This window comes from Xenopus tropicalis, chromosome 6 (genome assembly GCF_000004195.4).
Source record: "Xenopus tropicalis strain Nigerian chromosome 6, UCB_Xtro_10.0, whole genome shotgun sequence".
NCBI classification, from domain to species: domain Eukaryota; kingdom Metazoa; phylum Chordata; class Amphibia; order Anura; family Pipidae; genus Xenopus; species Xenopus tropicalis.
Genome location: NC_030682.2, coordinates 123,392,813 through 123,416,989, shown reverse-complemented (window position 1 = coordinate 123,416,989; position 24,177 = coordinate 123,392,813). Strand labels below are relative to the sequence as shown.

Genomic DNA, 24,177 nt, shown 5'->3' with positions numbered 1-24,177 from the left:
GTGTAATTTAGGGGACCCAAAACTTAAAAGACAGTGATCTAGCCATACTAAAAGTTAATTTTTAAGGGTGAACTACCACTACATCCCTGTGGATTACTTTTCTAACAAACGGTATGTGTCTTTGATGGCCGCTTGAAAGCCATGAGATTGACGTCATTGCTGAAGACACATACGTTTGTTTATGCAGCCATGCATAAGGTTTCATGCAAGTAGATCAGCACTAAAACATAGAATTCTTTCCCTAAAAGGGATTTCTGTCTGAAATATTTCTTTGGTAGTGGGTATAGCAGCTTGTGTGTACCAACCCCTACCACCTCTACCAATTTATAATTACTCAGAGAATCTATTTTAGGTCTGGCATACTGTGCCATGGTTGCGCAAGCAATCCCTCAGGTTAACCCAGATCTGTCACTTATGAAACTTCATGTTTCATAAGATCTTAGGATATTGTACTGCAGAGTCTCATTATATTCACAAAGTGCTCTCAGTGCTAGAACATGAATCTGATTATTCAGCCCTCATCAGCCTGTGAGAAACAGACATAATTCAAATGGGAGCTTCCTACGTATTTAATGAACTTGCAGCCGGAGAAATGTATAATGTTAAATGCGGTCTATCAATAAATCAGAGGGAACCTGAAACAGAATTATTCGCCATGTAAGGTGACACAAGGCTGTGGGGAGGAAGCAATTGATGACACATATGGAATTGTCACTGCAATGGGCACTAAACTGACTGCAACTCATTACCGTTTAAGAAGCTTCAGCATAGTTGGATTTATAAGCAGGCTTTATCTTACACTGTCTGTTCCAAGGAGAAAATGTACAGGGAGTTCTTACATATTTCCATTCATACATTTTAGTGGGTCCAAAGATTGTAATGTTATCTTTCCACACTCACACAATTTCATGGAAACCCACCTTCCCCTGCCAGTGACTTGCTCTCATAAAATATCCTAAATCAAAGCTGTTCTAGGAAAAAAGGGTTCCAAGCCTAGTATATAAAACCTGGTTCAGCAATGACCAATGGTTTCCCACTCTTTGCTACTTGTCCCAATTTTTCTGTATTGTGTTAAATAATTTAAAAAAAATCAAATACATGGTATACCTATTAATGCATCACAAAAAACCCATAAGGTGGCCATGCAGCCTCTATACCACCTAGTGAAGGGCCTTGCCCATATACCATGGTGCTGAAGAGAAGTGAACCTTTTTAAACCTTTACACCAGTTTTAGATTTAAAATTTGCAAAATTGCTTAAAAGGAGAATCTAAATCCATGCAAACTTCCAGTAGTTTTGAATTAATTACTTTCAGGTAATACTGTTATTATAATAACTAATGTTTTCAAAACATTTAAACTATTAAGAATGTTTAATTCATGACAAATTAAATAAAAAGTTATTTATGGATGTTGAAAAACTGCTTTTCTTTCATTATACAAACAAGAAAACTGGGTGAAGTTCTCCTTTAAAATCATAATCTGATACAGAGCCCAAAGACCATAATTTTAAATATCATTTTCTCTTAAACATGGCCAATAGCTTCTCCAGTATTATGTGATAAGGAACAGTGACTGGAACTGACACAAATGAAATATACAGAATGGTCTAATTTACAGTACAGAATCTATAGAATGGATTTCTGGTCTTTGGCCTTCCTGCGGTTATCACATTCATGTTCCCAGCATCCCTTAAAGATAGAAGTTGTTGTTGGATGGTTGAGGTTCCTATAACTAGTCACGTCTATCAAACCCATCCCTCCCAAAACCCCTGAACCAGAATGCAAATAAGAACCCCAGCAAACAAGCTTCCATGCCACCATCACAGAGGGGAATGCTGACGTGCAATAAAGGAACATATAAATGGTGTAAAATTCTAAGGAAAAAGTAAATGTAATGAACAATGCAAACAAAAATGGAGCAAATCTTTTTTTCTGATTAACCCCTGTCTGTTGTCTTAAATAGGAGTACAAAGCCAACAAATCATGTTTTTATTCCACCCAGCTGTCCCTGCTGTTGCGTATTGTATCAGATATATTTACTTTACATTTTCCTTTAGAGGAATAAATTACCCTACATCATGATACCTGAACAGAAGTTGCTGAAAGCAGCAGTCCCTGCTAATTCCATATCTGCATGCAGAAAAGAAGCATCGCCAGATGTTTAATATGGAAAATGGTGCATACTTACACCGGCACACAGTGCGCACCACTGATTACTAGTTTCTCACAGAGCACAACGTACCCTTTACTGGTGTATAATGTACATTGCTGAATGTTATTAAAATATAACCGAGACCTGGTGGCTGTGTGTTTCTTGTGAATACTCTGGTGCCAACTCATGGTGGCCTTTGGAAAGTCACAAGTCAGGTCTGCTACTCATATATGCTCATATGTGGATCTGAACAACCAATAAATGTTAAGATAATTTTTATTTTATTTAAGGCTATTAAAATACATACCACATGTTTGGATGATGATCACAGGTATATAGCTATGCCATTAATGGCTAAATGGATTTGCCAGCATGTCCTACTGGTATCTGTTTGACTATGAGCAGATTTTAATGAAAAGTCAAACATAGATATTATCAGCCTGAATATACTGGTCCTTATTAGAGTTACTAACAATTCTCTGTACACTTCTGCTTGTATTTATCAGCCTACCCAAAAGGGTTTGGTAAATATATAGTTATATCTTTATATGTGAAATAAAGGCCATCAATTAAAGTGTACTATGGCTCTGCTAGAGATGCAAAGCACACCCAGCTTGCTAAATTAAATAAGAATGAAGGCCTTTGCCATTAGTGGAGCTGACAGGTGCACAGTCAGCTGGGTGCAGGCAATGGGATAATATGTGAGTTCTGGCAGCACAATAATGTCCAGAGAGAGACAACGAAAGATAATGAGGGATAACGATAAGTTTAGAAGCAGACTGATGATCATGTTAGGAAGATGGAACACTCCAGGTTTGAGGTTAGTCTGTATATAATGTCATGGCTGCACCCATAAATATGAATTGATCAAGTCTTGCACCTACTGTTGCTCTAGTAACAGCAGTGCAGGTGGATTCCAGCAGCTTGCCCATGTGCAAATTGCACCACCTGTGCCCCATTCACTGTAAATATTGGCATCTGCTAGTGCTGGGAACAAATACATTGCATGATGGGAAAAAACTGAACTGTGTGCAAAAAAAGAAAAAAACATGGTGACTTGATCTCTGGACTTTGGCTTTCATGGTAAATGAATCCTTAAATGTTCACTTACTTTGTTCCCATTTTGTATGTATTGGAAAATACATGTAGTTGCATGAATTTGTTTGATTAAGACTCCACTGAACAATAGATTGAGTTGAGCTTTGTTTAGAGAGGAGATAAAAGATGCAATACAAACTAGGAATTAAATCAATGATTCTTACATTTACAGTATAGATAAAAATGTCAAATCAAATAAGTAACTTAAATTCTCGGTGACACAACTCATTTAAAGCTCCATTTATTTTCCAGACTTCCTTATCAATACCACACTTATCCCCAGTCACATAGTGATCAGGTGATCACTCTTTTGGCCCTACACGTGGGCCAATAGGCTGTCACATTTTGGGCTCCCCATAGTTTAAATTATCCATGGCTATTGCATGTATGGCTCTTCAAATGTTGATGAGCTACAGCTCTCAATAACCAACTGCCACCATATGTTTCTATTATACCTGCTATCCAACACACCAAATGTACTCCCCCAATCTTTTATTCCATGTGCTTCTATTGGCACAGTACTCAGCTTCCCCCAAATCTTCTCAACAACAATATAAAATCTAAACTAAAATTTTTTTTTTGCTTTAAACCTACACCAAATATTTTATGTGTAAAATTTTGTTGGATGCCATATTGTTGGTTGGTTTTTAGGCAGCTCACAATTGGGTGAAGGGGTAAGTGGGTGAGTGGGTTGCAGGTGTTTGCTGGTGTCTATGTACTAAAACTGAGCCTTATTTACCTAAATTCCTGTGATGGAAACCATCAGACTCATTCAACAAAATCCAGCTAAAATAAAAGCTTATTTAAAAAAGAGGTTAAGTAGAGGAATAATGGGAATACAAACAAGTAAAGGTACAGTTTTTTGTGTTTGGGCATGCAGGGAATCCCATTTTTGGTTGGTCATAATTATCTAAAAAGGATATTTAAAGCATTTTGACTAAATGGGGCACAGTGAATGGTACTGAGTACAAGCACACAGTGATACTAGTGAACATAGAACAATGGAATTTTTTTTCCTATACACGTGGGCATGGTAACGCCCACATCTATTGGAGTACAGGGTGGGGCAACCCTCATAATGGTTCTAATAACACATTATTATTATTATATAAGTATATAATTGTAATATATCTTAGTACACTATGATCTTGGTAAAGATATTTAATTAAGGATTTGGATGCCACAGATCTCTTACTTATACACTGGGATTACATGCCCATCATTTTCAATAAAAAGTAATATAAGATGGCAGATCCATTTGTGTGCTCAGGAATCATCATTCTTGAGAGGAAGCTATCATACATGTTTTTACCTCAATAAGGTAAAATGTTAGTACAGAACAGCACCGCTGAAATTATCATTAATAATGGTAAATGTCTGTTCAGAAATAAGCATTAGGATTGCACCTTCTCATGTAACAGAGGAAATATGCAGAGGAGGCATTGTCTGTTCACATAACAAGCCATTCTCTAGAGCATTCTATATAAATCTATATAGTCTATATAGCAGAAAAGAAATGAAAGGAATATACTAGCTGCAGTGGGATTCCCTGCAGATGTATAAATTGCAGTACACTGTGGGAATAATGACCATGTCTGATACATTAATGCATTCTTTACTTTTAAAGACATATAAATCAGATGAAAAGGAGATGATGCAGCAATGAATTCAGCTATATCCCTTGATTTATAAAATGGTGCAGAAAAGGCAGCACCCTGCTGTCCTCTAGAGCTTTTCCGGTTTGGGCATTGTCTGCCAAGGCGTGGCACATCATGGCTTGCTTTAATCAAATCACGTGTGTCAGCAACTGGGAAATTGTCTGTATACAGGCACTATATAACAGCAACAGCACAAAGGTGCAAAAGACTACCGGGGGGGCCTGCCCAGGAGACAGCCTTTAAAAGTAACAGTACTAACACAGGGTTTTTGCTGTAGCCAAAAAAATATATATTTTAACAGAAGTATACTCTGTGCTCTCTGCCTATTAAAGAAAATGCTAAATCATAAAGATGCATTTTGCATATGCCAATATAGTTGGATTCTTAACAAACAAAGCACTTCAGAAGTCAAAAAAGGGACAATACATGGTTTTGGGGATTATCTTAATGTATCATTCGTCAGCCTCCTAAGCATACATTAAGAATGATGGTGATGAGCTGTATTCTCATATGTGATACCCATGCAGCATTCCATTGATTTCATTTTCCATAGACGTTTCTCTGTTAATCTCAAGATGGCAGCAGTTTATTCCATTTATCCATGTGGTACCAAGGAAGATCACCCCCAAAGCAAAAAGAACGAACCCCCCCCAAAAAACCAACTTTTGTGATATCCATGTATATAAAGCCATATAATTGCCACTAGCACACACGCTCATCACATTGGTCCAACTGGAGAGTCTCAAAGGACATAATATATGGATAGATAAAATATAAAGAGATTCTAATATTTCTTGGGGGACAAAACCATTGTAAAAGAGGATAAATCAAGTGTCTGACATGGAAAATGAATCACTGCTATAAATAGTAAGACATATTTTTCAGTTACGTTTCTTTCATTCTGTTAATTCTTTTAGTGCTAAAAATGAAAGTTGGCAGTTACAATCTAATTAGCAGAAATAAAGTGCCTGATCATTAACTCCAAGTGATAATCTCAGTGGTTTGAAACAACTTGATGAAATGTTCACAACACCTTTATGATTGCGCAAATGTGCAGAAATCAATCAAAGAATGGGGAACACTCATGTTCCCATCCAAAGCAGTGGCCTTCTGCAGCCATCAGTCTCCCCTATGGTTAGGAATTATCAATACTGATTACCAGATTGCTGCAATAGGGTGGGGATGCTATATTCAGCACTGCAGGGCTGGCCTTACTCCCACAGCTCAGTTTCCCTCGATATAAATATATATATATATAAAGTATATAAATGTGTGTGTGTCATCAAAGCATTGCCCTGTGTTGGGAACTGATGCTTTTACAGGTTACCAAGGAGACTAGTTAAGATGTGATAGGGCTGGATAACATATGATCCTGCAAGATGAACCTAGCTATAACATTACTGTACATTTAGTTGTATTACAATAAATGTCCTTTAACAGGCATTGCATTTCCTTGTAGGCTGCAGTCGGCAATAAATTGCAGTCTGTCCCTTTCAGCAAATGGGAGGATGCCATAGGTGATAATCAATTACCCATACTACTGCAATGAAAAAAGAAAAAAAGAGACTCCCCTAAAAAAATACCTCCTGATCTGAAACCCCAGCAGGGATGCTAGATTAGAAAACAATCTAAATGCCCAGGTTATGCACCTTACCTAAAAAATCTGGAAAGATTTAGACAATATATATATATAGCCAACAAAGCAGTTGTTAATGGTTATTTAAGTCCTTTGATACAATTATTTGTATAGCGTGTTCTTTTTTAATCGATTCAAGTCATTATTCAGAATATAAAACTGATATAATTCGTTTGAATGAGATTATTGCCTTTAATGTTGATTTTATGACACAGCATGAGCTTAAGGGGGAGAACGGAACTGATTTATCTGCAGGATATATATAAAGGGAATAAAACAAGATGTAACATATATGTATAAATACTCTCGAGACTGCATCTAGTGCTGACATATACAGACACTGTGCATAAGAGAATCTGAGATGACTGTGAACAAAAAATAGCAGGAAACAGGGTGGGGTCTGTCTGCATTGTGCTGTAGTGGGCTCCACATAGCAGTGCAGGTATTGCACACTGTACTGTGCATGGTCTAATGGCAAAAACAAAATCACAATATCTCAAAGATATGACTCCAAACATAAGAAACACGTATAAGCTGCCTACCAATATAAGACAGCATGTGAAAAGGGTTTATTAAAATATTCATTTAATCACAATTTATGATTGAAAATCAATGCACTGGGCGTGCCCTGCTCATCCATACACGGATTCTTGGGAACGGTAAAATTACACGATAAAGATTCACGTACATTTTATACATCCACACACATTATACACTATGATTATATGTATAACTGAACAGGAGATGACAAACGGATATTGGGATATAGATACATTATATAATCTTAAGATCAGATATAATGCATCTATCTCTTGAAAAGATAATATAAAAGAAATACCAGCAGTGATTTTTAGATTTGCAAGGCTGCGTGTCTAATGTTTCCCCATCAATGCAATAGAATAAATTCCTGCCAGACATAAGACAAAGGAAGCTATGTCTGCAGAAGGAGACCAGCTTGCTGCTCTTACCTATTGCTGTCTTAGCCATGGTGCTGGGAAGAGATGCTCAGAGGCTGTGAATGCGAAGGAACCAGCTACAGCAGTGGAGAGGGAGAAAAGACTGAATAAGGCACTGAGTCAGCAGAGTGGGGCTGAGCAAAAGAAAGAGCAAGAGGCAGGAGCCCATGAATAATTAGCAGACCTTTGCTCAAGCAGATTGGCTCTTGTGGTCCCCTGATATGACTCATTTGGAGCTTCAATCTCTAAGCATTAAATATTGATCCACCAATAGGATTTTAAGATAATACTGAGCCATGCAGTTTAATTGGAAAAATTCTATAAGCAAAAAAAAAAAAAATATCTCCCCCTATTGCTGCAATAGTACAGTCCATACCAGATGAAATACACAAAAAGCATTTGGGTAATAGGAAAAGGGGAATATGGGTGAGCCTACAGTGTGAAGAAATAAAGAATTATTCACTGCATTTGGGGATGCTGGAAGTTGTAGTTCAGAAGCAGCTTAATGGCTACTGTATATGTATTATAGGTCACCATTATGCTCTTTCCCAGTGCAATATCCATCCTATATTTGATGTATCCTATATTCATCTATAGGTCACCATTATGCTCTTTCCCAGTGCAATATCCATCCTATATTTGATGTATTCTATATTCATCTATAGGTCACCATTATGCTCTTTCCCAGTGCAATATCCATCCTATATTTGATGTATCCTATATTCATCTATAGGTCACCATTATGCTCTTTCCCAGTGCAATATCCATCCTATATTTGATGTATCCTATATTCATCTATAGGTCACCATTATGCTCTTTCCCAGTGCAATATCCATCCTATATTTGATGTATTCTATATTCATCTATAGGTCACCATTATGCCTCTTTCCCAGTGCAATATCCATCCTATATTTGATGTATCCTATAGTCATCTATAGGTCACCATTATGCTCTTTCCCAGTGCAATATCCATCCTATATTTGATGTATCCTATATTCATCTATAGGTCACCATTATGCTCTTTCCCAGTGCAATATCCATCCTATATTTGATGTATCCTATATTCATCATCTATCATCTATCATCTGTCTATATATATATATATATATATATCATCTTCCTGTATACAGACTTGCTGGGTGCTGGGCATGTACAGCTGTGGGTGCAGGGATAGAGCAGTGTAGCAGAGCTGTCCTTGGTGCTGAAAGGAGGTTTCTATCCCAGGGATTGCATGTACAGGCCGCTCCTGCACGACTGTATTCATTGCCAGGGAATAGAGGTGCAGCAGCACAGCAACTCCTGCAGGCAATGGACGCTGTATTAGAAATAAAATGAGTGGAAATCAGCTCTCAGACATTCCATGTGTGATTAACAAACACCCTGCAAAGCCAAGGTATACATTCAATTACAGTGGACACTTCCCATACACTAATAGGAAATTCATAGATATATGAGTGTGAGTGGAAAAGGCATTTAAAGGAGCTTCTCTCCTTCCTGGGTGTATCCTTGCCAATGGCAGGGGGGCACTCCCCAGCAGGAAGCCAGTGTAGCGCCATTTCAGGCGCAGTTTGCCTGTATGAAGGGGGGGGGGGGGGGTCAAGGAGAAGCTGCTGCAGATGCCCTATTGCTCGGCTGAGTGACAGCGCCGCAGCGCACAGGGTCCCCTCACGGCACTGCTGTACCGCTCCCACCGCATTGTTTCAGACATTATAGGCCCTGGCCGCGCCCAAGCGCCTGCGCAGTTAACGTGATATAGAGGGGAAAGTGATCCTGTCAGAGATGCCCTGAGAGCTGAGGGCTGGGAGGGAAGGCTGAGAGCTGAGGGCTGGGAGGGAAGGCTGAGAGCTGAGGGCTGGGAGGGAAGGCTGAGAGCTGAGGGCAGGGAGGGAAGGCTGCACCTCAGGGCCCTCGTTTATATCTACTTCACCCTCATATATGCACTAATACGTGCGGCTAATGGCGCTCCTGACAGCCGCTAGTAGCGCTCTCCCAGCCTGCTTCATTGCAGCCATTCCTTGGGCTGCTCACTATGGCTTCTCCAGCTTTACAATGAAAGAAAGGCGGCCCCTCCCAGTCCGTTCTGGTGCCGGCGCTAAGTGCGGCTGTTTGGCATGTCCAACCCCCGCCCGAGGTGCAGAGCAGGTTGATGGGTGTGGGGATTAAACAGAAAGGGATTTAATGCAGAAATACACAAGCTGTGTCCCTCCAGCTGTTACACAAACCGCTCCCAGAATCCCCTGCCAGCCTCTGCTCTGTTGTAGTGATTGTAGTTCAGCAACAGGCTCCTGAGCTTGTATACATGCACAATTTATCATATATAGATAGATATAAACTAGATATGGTACCTGTTATCCAGAATGCTAGGCGCCTTCCAGATAATGGGCCTTTCCATAATTTGGATCACTATACCATAATCTATTAACAATTCATTTAAACACGAATTAAACCCAGTAGGATTGTTTTGCCTCCAATAGGGATTAATTATATCTTAGTTGGAATCAAGTACAAGGGATAATTCAGAGCTTTCTGGATAATGGGTTTATATATGTATTATATAATTATATAAGTGACACGCCTGTTTTCTGGCTTTTCTCCATTTTACAGAGCCAGTTGGTATTTAATTTAGATAGCATAGTGTACATGGGGTTTGTGCTCATATACAGATTATATTGCACAGCATGAGATTTTATGACAGCAGGACATTTTACATTTCAGCTGCTTCATTTATTTGTCATTAAATGCATGCACGGTATAACGACTCTGTGCCTCTAATTGCATTATGTCTTCCCCACCCTCCTGCTCCTAGAGGATTCTATGAGTGGGAAGTGATCTGTCACTGGGCCCATACTGATCATTGCAACATCTTCCCCCCCAGGCCACTGGTGCATTTACCATTATATATTGATTTATGGAAATGACAGGGGTTGCAGCAGCTTCACGTTACATTTGCCTGTATCCGTATACTCTCTGGTGGAACAAAAACATGCGTTAAAACAAAGGAGATGGGAAGAGCAGTAGTGGTTAAGGCCTATGCGTTGTACCTTTGGGGATATAGGAATTTCCTTTATGTTTTTACTGGGATTTATTATTATTACCATGTATTTATAAAGCACCAACATATCCCGCAGCACTGTACAATAAGTGGGTTTCATACATGGGACATACAGAGTTACATATAAAGCAACCAATAACAGATACAAGAGGTGAAGAAGGCCCAGCCCCAAAGAGCTTACAATCTATTAGATGATTATTATGAGAAGCAAATGCAAACCAGAAGCAAAGAAGCAAACCACTAAGGCAGATGTTGCCAGTATGATAACTGCTAAATTAATAGGGATGCACCTAATCCAGGATTCAGTTCAGGATTGGCCAAGATTTGGCCTTTTTCAGCAGGATTCAGATCTGGGCGAATCCACCTGCCTGGCCGAACCAAATTAAGATTTGGATTCGGTTCATTATTTGGCTGAATCTTTCACAATAGATTCAGGGGTTAGCCAGAAATAGTGGATTCAATGCAGCCCTAAAAAGAAATGAAAATGATAAAAAAAATAGAGAAAACTGTGATCCAGGGCAGGGAATAACATAGAATTCATCAAGGTCCCAATATTATAATGTGACAACAGAAGCCTGGGGGAGGCAAGTGGGATCTTACAGCTCAGAAGTCTTTTTATTTTTTAATTTGGGGGGCCCCCATCTCTGATGTGTACTTTGGTGGAACTGTTGGGAACATTTCGGCTGCATACGATATGTCATTTATTGGGCTTTCTGTAGATCTGTAAGTCCCACCTGTAGCCCCTAACTCTGCTATACCAGATCCCCAACAATTTGCCACAGTACCCTGGAAAGGTTGCTGGAAAGTGTAGTTAAAGAATCAGATGAGAGCGTGTCATACATGTATGCATTTGGGCTGCAGGCAGTGGCATAACTTGTATCAGCTGGGTCCCCCCATGAAAGAAACTTTGGGGGGCCTGGAACATGGAGTTCAAAGCAGCTGCCTACTTTGCTCTCTCACCCCCAGCCGGCAATCTGCCCTCTGCTTATTGCAGGTGAACAATTGCCGAACTATTCATAGTGTATATATATATATATATATATATATATATATATATATATTTATATAGGTCAGAATACACCTACATAAAATTGGTACGGTATGGCCATCCATTTGGCCATAATAACTGTACATTCTAAAGGAAATATTAACCAATAGTTAATTTATATTCCAACAGATAATCATACCAAATTGGCATATTAGAGTATATTGCCCATTTACATCTGGTCACCTGACAGGAAAAGATATGAGGGCTCTGACTGTAACAGGGGATGTACGGGCGTAATAGACAGAGCTCTGTCCATTCATTGGACAGTGTAACCTAGTGTGTATGTGTGAATTCATTTGTGTGTGAACACAGTGCTTCACATCACATCTCTCCAAAGGGAGAGACATTTTTACATATTTGGAATGCTTGGGACCTGGGGTTTCCCAAATATCGACCACAATGGCTTAAGTCAAGTAAAAAACATTTACCAAACACTAAAGAGGTCATATTGTGTAAAAACAAGGCTGTGCCAGTGCATTATACTCTAAACATAGAAGTAGCATGCTTAATAAAGTTGTGTTTTGGGCTGATTTATTTAAAATTCCTCTAAAAACCCTACTAGTCCCACCCAACTGTTCCACTTCCTGCTGCCTCCTTTCCCAGGCTGTGCAGGGGGTTGGCAGGAAAACACTGCACTGTAGGATAGGAACTAGGTGGACCTAATAGGGAACTGAAGCATTTTGTTGCGTGTGAAACTGCAGGGCTGTGATTGGCTATCCCCCTCCTACTGTGCTTCTGACAGGGGCCGTTAGGACACGCCCACCCCTCATTTGAAACACAGACAGGGACCATAGCAAAGCTATAGAAAGCTCCAATAATGGGGCATTTTTTAAAGTAATGAAAAAAATAATTTTAAGCCCAGAGTGAAACTGACATCATGTAATATTCATTATTGCCTACAAGATTGGGTGGGGTTCTCTCTTCTATAAGTATAATAAGATTTTTTAGCCACCAATATGAATTTATGCAGCTCAGTAACTATCCATTACAAGGTACTGTTTTATTTCATAAAGGAAAACATTTAAACCAATTAGAATTATTTGCTTAAAATGAACTCTATGGGAGAGACGACCTTCCCATAATTTGGAGCCATCTGTTTCCTGACTAAGAGATTGTATACCTGTACTTAGAAGTGTTTTCAACATGGAATTATTCACAAACTATTAGAACAATATATACATTGATGTCAACACCCCAAGTTTCTATAAAGGATCCAATGAATCAAAAGTGGGGCTTTTAGAGAGACATGCAGTGGTCAGGGTTTTAGGTTTCCACAGGGAAATTAGAATATTGAAGCTTAGCTAGGTAACGGTATAGGATCCCTTATCTGAAAACCCGTTATCCAGAAAGTTCTGAATTACGGAAAGGCCATCTCCCATAGACTCCATTGTAAGCAAAAAATTCTAATTTTTAAAAATGATTTCCTTTTTCTCTGTAATAATAATACAGAACCTTGTACTTGATCCCAACTAAGATATAATTAATCCTTACTGGAGGTAAAACAATCCTATTGGGTTTAAATGATGTTTAAATTATTTTTTAGTAGACTTAAGGTATGGCGATCCAAATTACGGAAAGATCCCTTATCTGGAAAGCCCCAGGTCCCGAGCATTCTGGATATTCTGGTCCTATACTTGTACACTACACTAAACTAAAGTTTATTTTTAGCTCACCCAGGCCATCACAGTCATTTAGCAGTGAAAATCCACACCTTTGAAGATGCCTCTGGTAGTGTGCATATATATATATATATATATCAGTTGTTCCATTTATTATCTGCAGTGGTTGCGCATGAACATTTTTAGTGCTTAGTCCCAAAGAATAAAACACTGCTTCAAAAACAGAATATTGATTTCCTGCCCATAATGCTCACGGTCTGACTGGCACTATAGCTGGCACTAATTATGGCTGATAAAGACAAACAAGGAACTGTGAGAGTTTGGCTCAGTGATTAAAGGGGAAGTTTACTCTTTATCTTATATTTGACTTTAGACTCAGTAAACAGGCCTCCTAGCCCCTTCACAATGACAATACGGATAACTCCCCCAACTTTGCTGTTCCGCTGTCATGTATTTAAAACAACAAACAGAGCTGAGCAGCAGTGTTATTCTGTATGGAACAAGCTATTGCATAACATGACCTCTACTTAAAAAAATGCCTTATGTTTGTCTTTTCCCTGCTGCAGTGTGATTCTTATTTATTGTCTGCTCTTTATCCCTACTGCACTGTAGCCATACCCTGATTTCTAAAGCCAGACAGTCACATAAAACTTCAGTAGCCTGTGGCAGCATCCAGAAGATGATCAGGATGTTCTTTATACATTCTCACAAGCATGAAGCTGCAGGTCAAGTAACCTTATGTCACAGTATTCTGGAGTTGTTTTTAATAACTTTATGCTTTGAAGTAGAGACAGCTTTCCTGGACTGACTGATATTTGGCCCTGATACACATTTCAGTAGGTATGCAGAACTAATAGGCTACATTAAATAACAACACAGAAACACATGGGAGAAGAAGGCGCAGCTTTAATTTATTAAATAACTAATGTAAAGCACATTTCTGTTTTACCAAACCCATGAATTATACATGTATTTGCATAAGCCAGTCTTTAACAAACAAATTATCAAATGGGCAAACCGTTTCTGCTATCCAACCAATCAACCCAGGAGCTGAAATGACATATAGAATACAATGGAATATGGTCAGCGTCAGACTTGGCCAGTGGTGTACCATGAAAAAACCTGGTGGGCCATGGCCTCTGTCTACCTTGGCGTGCTTCCACCTGCTGATGACTGGGAGTGGCAGCGTTCCCCCAAGATGAAGCCCCTACAGTGGCATTAACCTTCTTCCATTTTCCTGGAACCATTGTGTCAGCCCAGGTGCAGGCACATGCAGTGTAATGCAATGCAAAATCTCCCGTTTCAGAGTCCATATCCACTACGTTTACCTTTGGGTTCAGATAAAGCAGAAAGATGGTGCCAGTGTAGGGGCTGATTCTGGGCTTCCATTTTTCCACAGGCTGAGATCAGTTCCGTGTATTATCAGACTTAACCCTGCCTGATTCCTATACCAACCAATATCCACAGTTCTAGGATATTAGAGACAATGGTAATTCAGTTGAAGGGGCCTTAAAAGTAGAGATGGACAATGATTTTGTATATGTCACCCCTCTTGTATATAATGTGTATTAGGTACCCATAGGGGCAAGGCTTTTATTTGTATGTGCTGCACCTTGATATGCTATGAGGAGAGGTACCTATGAATACGTGTAGTAACACACAAAACATGTCAGGTCTTAATCTTTGAATAAAGCCTTTTGAAGTTTTACAACCGCTGTCCTAGAGTCCATTGAGTGCATGCCCGTGCTGTTCTTACACCTGATTTGAGGTCGTGTTTTCCCTTGCTGCGTGTCTGGGCCATCGCACCCGTGCCACTGAGAAGAAGCGGTGAGTGCATATCTAACCGTTCACAACTGTGTGTGGTATATCAACTGCATTAAAATGAAGATGGTGAGCGTTTAGCTTGTTACAAGAAACCACTAAGTTTAAGCTTAAATAGTTCTCCACTACATAAGTGTATAAGTGAATAGGAACGAATAGGAGCCTCCGGATAAATAGAGTGATGCTAGGAGAAGATACAAAATCCCCTGCTGAAGTCGCAATATCAGGCATTTGCGAGTTTTAAAGGAGAATGCCAGTCAAAATTTAAAAAGCATACTGCCCAATAGTCCTCCTATTGTTTAGTAAAAACACCACATGTCTATGAAGATTTTCATTCATCCAGGTCATGGTATATCTAGTATAAATAAATTTGAAGCAACTGGACTTGTTAAGTAATCATTGAAGACGTTTCACTACTCATCCGAGCAGCTTCTTCAGTTCAGCTGAGGACTTCCCATACCAGTCAGTTGAACTGAAGAAGCTGATCGGATGAGTAGTGAAACGTCTTCAATGATTACTTAACAAGTCCAGTTGCTTTAAATTTATTTATACTAGATAAAAACACCACACTTTTGGCTCACCTAATCAAATATTTACTCAGTCACACTTGCTTCACATTTTCTAGAACAGGCAGCCATCTCTAAAAAGGTATTCTCCCTTCCTTTCCCTCCTTGCTTCATACTGCACATGTATTTCATTCCCTCCCCCCCCCTCCCCTCTGCCAGATCTGCTTCTGATTGGCTGGTGGGTATGTGTAGCTCAGAACAGGAGACAGGATCAAGTTACACACATGCTCAGAGAATAGGAAGGCTGCCGCTGGCACCTACAGGAAGGACAGAGAGATATCAGTGATGTCACTGTAGTCTTCACACTGCTGTAGGCTGCCAGCACCATATCTCAGAGAAGCAAGCAGGGATCTGGGAATTTAGATATGCAGTAAGTACTTAAAAAGAATGCCTTTAGACTTACTTTTAATTTATATTAAACTTTCATTGTCCTTTAACACCAATCAATGTTAAAAGTTTTCCATAGACTGTAAAAAAAGAAGTTGCCAAGCCCCATCACTGAGCATTGATCGTGTGGCCACAGGTCAGTTATAGAGGTAGGGTTACTTAGAAAGCAACAGAAATCCAGCTGTAAAGCAGACTGTCAGATTACAACATTTAGAATCCACCCCAATTTTGTGTCAGAAAACATCAAATCACAGAGAAAGCCTTGGCTGGTGGCGAATGACCTACTTATGGTGTGAGACAGAATAGACTACACATTATTAACATTGCATGACCTGTCAGCAGCACTTGGTACAGTCAACCATGAAAGAGTAACTAAGCAACTAAAGAGCCTTTGTAGTCTGGATGGCACAGAATTTGGGAGGGTTTCAGTCCTTTCTCTTTGGTAGGATAGGAATAGCTCAGAGTTGTGTCGTGATGACGCTCATCATTACATGGTCCTACCACAACGGACATATATATTGTCCTGAATAGTCTACCTATCAATGAAACAATGATAAATATAAGCTAATTACCAACTTTATCTTACAGTAGCCCTCTGTGGAAATTCTCTGCTTAATTACACCTGACTGATGTTATATTATGCTTGTGTACTTGAGTGGACATGCCTGATTACTGACAAAGTCTGTACAGTTTAAAGCTGCTTTATTATGATGCTTCCCCTTCTCTTTTCACATTAGACCTATAAGATAGGCCTGTTCATATAAAAATCTCAGCAAGAGTTTGCTATTTCAACAACTTGCATCACAGCTTGGATCAATTCCATAGGTTCTCCGGACCAATCCCCAGATCCACATCATTCTCTTACTCGAACGTTTAACTCAGGGAGGTCTTTTACATAAAACCAATTAAATATGATCAATACTAGTAACCTGAATTTGTTGTTTGCTAAAAGGTAGTCCTGCCCTTTATTCAACTTATCTAATGTATCTGCCAGTACAGGAAGACCATTCTGCAACTTTACAACTACCAGTGTAATTATTAACATTATTATTAACATTTTTTTATAAAGCGCCAACATATTCCACAGTGCTGTACAATAAGGGGCACATTTACTAAGACACGAATCTGAACCGAATTGGAAAAATTCCGATTTGAAAACGAACATTTTGCGACTTTTTCGTATTTTTTGCGATTTTTTCGGCGTCTTTACGACACTTTTGTTACCAATACGATTTGCGCGTAAAAACGCGACTTTTTCGTAGCCATTCCGAAAGTTGCGCAAAATCTGCCGATTTTTTCGTAGCGTTAAAACTTGCGTGAAAAGTTGCGCCTTTTTCGTAGCGTTAAAACTTAAAAGGTGCGACGTTTCGCGCAAGTTTTAAAGCTACGAAAAATCGCCAGATTTTACGCAACTTTCGGAATGGCTACAAAAAACTCGCGTTTTTTCGCACAAATCGTATTAGTAACGAAAAAGTCGCGACATTTTTCCGAAAAAATCACATACCGATCATTACGAAAAAAACGCAATTGGACGCATTCGGCCCGTTCGTGGCTTAGTAAATGTGCCCCTAAGTGTAAAAGAAAATACCCCTTTAAACCCTTTTTGCATATATCGTATGCACTGGAAAATAATACCATGTAGCAACCAAGGTCCTGAGCAGAGGAGAAATCTACCCCCAATCTTAATTTGGAATAATTATGTTTTTGCCTCTGGGAGACAAGGGTGACCTAATTCTTGTTTTTTAAGCATTCTTGGCAGTTATATTTGCTGCTCTCATAACTTTTAGAAGCAGTTACTGTAAACAGACACACACTGATGGCTCTATACAAATGTAATTATCCATTCACTTGTCCCAGGGGGGGCACGGACAAACAGAACTGCTACAAGGGAGATAAGAGTGTTCGCAAGCTTTATTGCTGTGCAAGGGGTCAGAGGTGTGAGAAGAGTCACATAACCTAGCTCCAATTGTAGGCAAAACTGGGCATGACTGGCCACATAGCAGTTTAAGAATAATAAGATGGCATACGCTTTATTGATGTCTCTGGAAAATTCCATGCCCAAAGGCATATCCTTCACATGAAAGGGAAAAAGAGGGGCAGCTCACTGTATATGATACATGAATGCAAACTGTGTGATCTTAATAATTTTTTTCATTCTTACAAGGCTGTATCAAATGAATCAACCTGCACTTTCCTTTGTTGTAGATTTTGTGGAAACAAAGAGAGTTGCAATCACATATTTTCTATCAGTGGTGAATAAAGAAATAAAAGTGTAGGGACAATCTGGGTAGGGGATCTTATGATAACCAATATCAAAACTCCAATCCTTTCCAATTATTGGTACTATTAAGGTGTCCTTCAGACCGATTCCGCAGCTTATCTGCCCGTGTATGGGCACCCGCAATCGGCCTACCCGACCAATATCTGGCCTAAAATTGCCGATATCTTGATCAGGCATTGACTCATTGATGCAGTCCTTGGTCCAAAGGCGCCTCTGTCCCTCATAGTAATTCGATCGTTTTGCCCTAGGGAATTAGCCTGATATTGCCGATCTTTAGCGAATCTTACTGTGTACGGACAGATTTATAGGCAGATATGTACTGGCAACTAAATAGAAAAAATGAAATTCCATCCTGTACAACATAAGGATTAAATGAATTTTAGTTTTTCATAATAAAAGTTGGACATTTTTTACATGGGCAAGCCCCACAGGGGCCATATATGCGTGGCCCAGGTTATCAAACCTTGTATGCGATAGTTGTTTGTAATTTGATGAATCTAATGAATAAAAATGGAGTTAATGTTAGAAGAAGAGTGATACTGTGCAGCACAATATGTGTATTATGCCAGTCCTAAAGGGATAGTGGATAGCGGTAATTGCTGCAGTAACTGCTACGGAAGCATTTTCCAGCTGCATCCCTCAATATATTGTGCATCCATAGGCTTGTGATTATGATTCAGCACTGATCTCTGCTTGAGCACAGGCAGGTTAATCAGAGGCTCAGTTGGGTATCGCATTTTCAGACCTGATGGATTAATCAGCAGCTCAGTAATTCTGGTTTACATACCTAGGCGCAGGTAGGGATTTATGTTAATTCTGGGGGGGGTGGGTGATGCATTAAAAAAATACAGGGAATGCTGAACCTTTCTGTGCCATGTAAAGCACAACAGCGTACTGTCTAAGTGCCCAGGCTGAGCTGCCCTCCAGGTGGTACCAGTGCCCTTCAACAACGAAAGCATTGTCTTCTCTTCTATCTACAACAGAGCTCTATGGTATCTGTAGAGAAATTTCTGCCATTTTTGAACAGTTGGATATTTCCAAACAAAGTGGGAAGTGTACAATGAAGCTGCACCTACATTTTCCACTCTGGCTGGGGGTGTAAATCGGTTTCAGACATGGATTTCTGTGCACTTGCATTGGTGTGAATTGAGGGGAGGAATTTAGCATAATTGTCAGGGACAAGGATATGTAAATTACCAAACACATTTTTACCAAATTCAGAACCAATTACCTGCCCCTATCTTTTTCTCTTCTTAGATTCTTTAGGGCAATGACACACAGAGCTACTTGTAGCAGCTACTAAAGAGGCTAGAAAATAGAAAATACTGATAATTGTCCCTACATGTGTGTTAGCTGTGACAATTCTCAGTATTGTCTATTGCAGGGTATTTTGTGGCATTTTATAGCTGCAACAAAAAGCTGGCTCTGTGTCATAGCATAGCATAGGGTGAAGACATACAGAGCTACTTGTCAGTGCTTAACAATGCTGAATGATAATCTTCTCTACATGTGTTTTAGCAGAGGCAATTCTCAGTATTGTCTATGGCAGGGTACAAGGGGGGGGGGTTCTTACACTTACCATACACAGCTCCAATTATCCCTTCTAACTAGCATCTTATTCTTTAGGGGCACTAGAACTAGGGAAGCAGGATCCTAATAGTTGGTAGAGTTGGCTGTGCCACACTGGTAACTCCGCCAGTGACATTTTTTGAACAGGGTATACAGTGTTCTTCTTTGATTTAACCAAATTTAGCAGCTCAAATATGAGGGTATGTCTAAGCACACCTTTATAATCCAATAATGATATAAGGCATAAACAAATAAATAAATAATTTATTTTAATTTCACTTAGACCCAGTGAACATCTGGGTAACTGATTTATTTGGAGGAATAGGTATGAATAGGTTTATAAACTCGTTATGTGGGCGAGAGATTGATGTACAAGGTTTATTTTCACATTGGCAGAGTTGGTCCCACAGAAGCATTAGCAGAACTCCACACTGGCCCAGAGGCGCTTACACAGACGGCATGGCTGCCTCGCCACATGGACGGTAACGTGACAGCGAGGCTTCCTAATTGTCAATGCAAATGAAAATCTCTGTCTGTTGCTGGAAATCCATCGATTCCATCTGTTTGGGAAACAATAAACCCCCAGATGATGTTCTATTTAGCAATTTCACTTTCTCAGTGCTGCATCCATAGCTACTAATTTCCCCTGGAATAAAGTCTAAATACATGTTGCATTCTAAATATTCTAAGGAGTTGTCTGGTCGCATCAGCAGCTTTACAGTTTTCACTTAATAAAAAATGCATATATATATGTATATATACACACACACACTGAGAAACAAATTCTTACAGAGAATTATCTGCAAACTTGTTGCTCTCAGGCTGTCTGGACTACAGATCCCAACATTCCCTGAGAACAGCTGTTTGACGAGGGAGGTCTGCAGGCTTAACATGTTTGTGATGGAGAATCTCATCCTGATTTCTGTATAGTACTTTGCTCCCATCTAATAAATGAGCTGTCCATGCTGATTAAAAGACTTTACAGTTTAGCCCTTGGCAAGCTCTTCATTTCCTATTGCAGACACTGATTTTTGACCTTGTTACTCGCAACTTCCAAGTCAGCCCCAAGCTGCCGACACGGCGTAGAGACAGCAACTGTAATGATCATGCTCAGAATATGTATTCAGCCGTACATTTGATCATTCCACAGCATTTAACATACTGGCTGAAAGTAATAAGAGTCATCCTGTCTCCGCATTTAATCCTACATGTTGGAAAGATTTGCACAACTCTTATAAGTGTGATCAATAGGATATTGATTGCTAGAAGAGTTGTTCCACATATAGAATTCAAGATGAAGCTAAAAGATATTGAATAAGTGTTAAACATCTATAGACATCAGTTTTCATATCTGGAATTGCAATGGTAACAAAGCATAGTGCTAAATTGTGTTTGGTATATATACAAATTTCTATAGGATTTATCAGTACAGGCTTTAAGCAGTATTTTTCTACAGTTAATGATAGCCGGTCATGTCCCTGGTAAAATGATTTTTGAGGATAACAGAGATCCAGATGAAGGGGATTGGCGACAAAATGAAAGATACAATCTCAATAAAACTTTTATAGAATCGTGGAAAGCCCGCCAGTAGAAGCATTACCATGCAGTGTATCAGATCAGCTTTCTTTCTGTTATGAGTGTTTGTCCCCATATTGTCATTTACCTGCATCCATAGCTGTTGGTCTAGAGTGCCACACCTGGGGATCATGTATATTTTTGTAAGCATAGAGCATTTCACATGCTTGAGAGTTTCGAATTAGCCTACATGTTCCCCCGATATCGCCCACCCGTAGGTGTGGATATCAGGTGAAGATCTGCTCGCTTGGCAACCTCACCAAGCGAGCAGATCTTCACGTGCAACACGTGTTCACCTTAAGTGCAACACTCTTTGCTAGGGGTATTGATTTTAAATGCACTACAGACTTAGAATGCTAATAGGCATAGGTACAATGAGGGGCCTTGACGTGGCATGTGAACATACATATTTTGGGCAAATTGTGGTGGTAACACTTCATTTTATGTGAAAATTATTTTTAAAGGCAAACTGAACTCAATCTTTCTTCTTTTTTGTCTATAATTAATGGCTTTTAATAATTTCTAGCATCAACGCCAGAATGTGGGTTAGACAGAGTCCTTGCACAAGGGTGTTTCTAGCAGCTGGTCAATGCTACAGTGGGGTAAGACCAAATGCTGGCAATTTCTTTCTGTGCTTCTGAAAATACAGCATGTATTCCTACAGGCTTCTGTAAGGAGCATTCTATTATAGTGCACAGGAGAGCTGGGCAGTGGAGAAAAACTGCGTAGAACACTGGGCAGTGGGGACCACTGCCAATAAAACCACCAGAAATGTTATTAAAGTTATAGTGACACGTGAAAGTGTCATTATTCCTTTATTAGCTGAAACTATATTTTTGAGGCACTACCATTCAACATGAAATGATTTCCAAAAAAAGCCAGTTTATATGGGAGCACTTTCCCTTAAGAATGGTCAGTGGCTGTGACAAATGTTGGGGTACTAGGTAAATAAAACTTTGACTTTGACTTGCTTTCTCCTTTGCTCTCTTTTAGCTGCACCAGCTTGTGCTCACTTCTGGGTGCAAATGGAATAAAAGCCCCACCCCCTTTTTAAAGGTTGTGACTAATCAGTCCCAACTCACAACAACAATGTAAATATATATATATATAGTGTGCACAATATGCCCTTTTTATGGCGTAAATAAATGGATATGGTAAATTTATGTATGAATAACATATATCCTGCATTCTACAACCAATAATTGTAGCTGAACATCAGTTGCATATTGCTATCAGACCATATTTAAGACCGTCCTAGGAACTGGGCCTCCAAAACACCTCCCATCTCCAAGATCAGTGCTTCTGTAGTAGTTTGGATACTGCACATTCACCTTTCTGGAACATAAAGTGCACCCCCCCATCTCTGCCTCCAGACTTACTTAGATATCCAGCAGCAATCGGGGGAATATTTTTTTAAAGCATTTTATTTTTATTCATATATAGGCATCTAAAATACATCCTTGATTGCTATTTTATTTTATAAACCTGATTTGGACCAACTTATAGTTCTACAGAAGGATGCAAAAAAATAAATAAAAGGCAGAGCATCAAAGAGATTTTATATATTGTAATTTCATATTAGTATATCACCCATCCTTACTTATATGTTTGGGTATATACTGTAGATAACGTAATGCTTTCTTGGGGAATTCTCGGTTTGGTTCCCAGGAATGACCTTGTCGATAAAGTAGAGTTTCACTTGCTCTTGTCATTGTCTCAGTTTCTGCAATATACTGCTGCCGCTTATTACTTTACCCGCATCTTCAGCCTATGGATGAGTCAGTGATTAGTCATGGGACACGTGCATCATTTTCAGCGAGGGAATATGATGTATCACGCACACTAGGTGCCCTTAAAACAGCATGTCATATTGCAATACCTCGGAGAGCAGTTTCTAGAATATATAGTCTTAATAGCCATTTGTAATATGAGGTTTCAAAGCACCAGTAACATTTGTCATTTGTTAGTTTGTGAAACTATCCTACGCTTTAACAATATATATATATATATATATATATATATATATATATATATATATATATATGTGTTAAACAAAACTTCTAGTAATAATAGTGTTAGCATAGTGTTAGCAAAGGAGTGACTGGACTTATTGCCTTCTGAAAGCAGGGATTACATACAGGGCTCCTTGTTGCAAATGGGCAATCAAGGGGCAATTAGCACATGGTGCAGAGTGTGCTCAGATATGCAGAAATGCTATGTGAATGGCACCCTAATGAATGAGCCCCATAGTCTGCTTTTCTGCCCCCCCCAGTAATGCATTGTGATTCCTTCAAGTAAAAACGCACCATATTCCTGTCCCTGAGCACAGAAGGGGTACCCTTATTCAGAATTTGCCAACATCAAAACTTTCGAGTACCTTTTCATTTTTAAAAAGTGGAGGACGAAAGAAAAAAGAGCAAAACAGAGAAAAGGGGGAGAAGACACATTATTCCCTGGATTTTTTATAAATGCTATTCTCTTTTTGCCAAATGAAAGAAATATTCCATTGGTTCAGGATTGCTTAAGAAGAAGCAGAGCACTAATGTCCCTCTTGGCATCTGTAATAATCACAAGGTGTCATGTTATTGGTTTATATCCAATAATGTCTTCTGTCACCAACGGTGTCGATATGCTAATGTAGCTAGGCAGCGCTGGTATGTAACTATAGATTATCTGGGGGTTTGTATGATGCCTCCCTGTGTGGATAGATTAGATCATCATAGTACATCTGTGAATCAATATGTGCATACTGACACTC

At 39.4% G+C, this 24,177-nt stretch overlaps 1 protein-coding gene across 2 annotated transcripts in view; it reads right to left on the bottom strand.

Moving 5' to 3' along the window:
* stmn2 (stathmin 2) overlaps window positions 1–24,177 on the bottom strand; it is a 131,013-nt gene that overhangs the window by 11,581 nt on the left and 95,255 nt on the right. The window contains exon 1 of one of the 2 annotated variants that reach the window (NM_001005133.2): window positions 7,514–7,618. The exons of the other annotated variant lie outside the window; for it this stretch is intronic. Coding sequence (NP_001005133.1) covers window positions 7,514–7,532 — 19 coding nt within the window. The 5' untranslated portion in view covers window positions 7,533–7,618. Of the gene's footprint in view, window positions 1–7,513; window positions 7,619–24,177 lie in introns of those variants that run through there. 2 annotated transcript variants of the gene reach the window in all.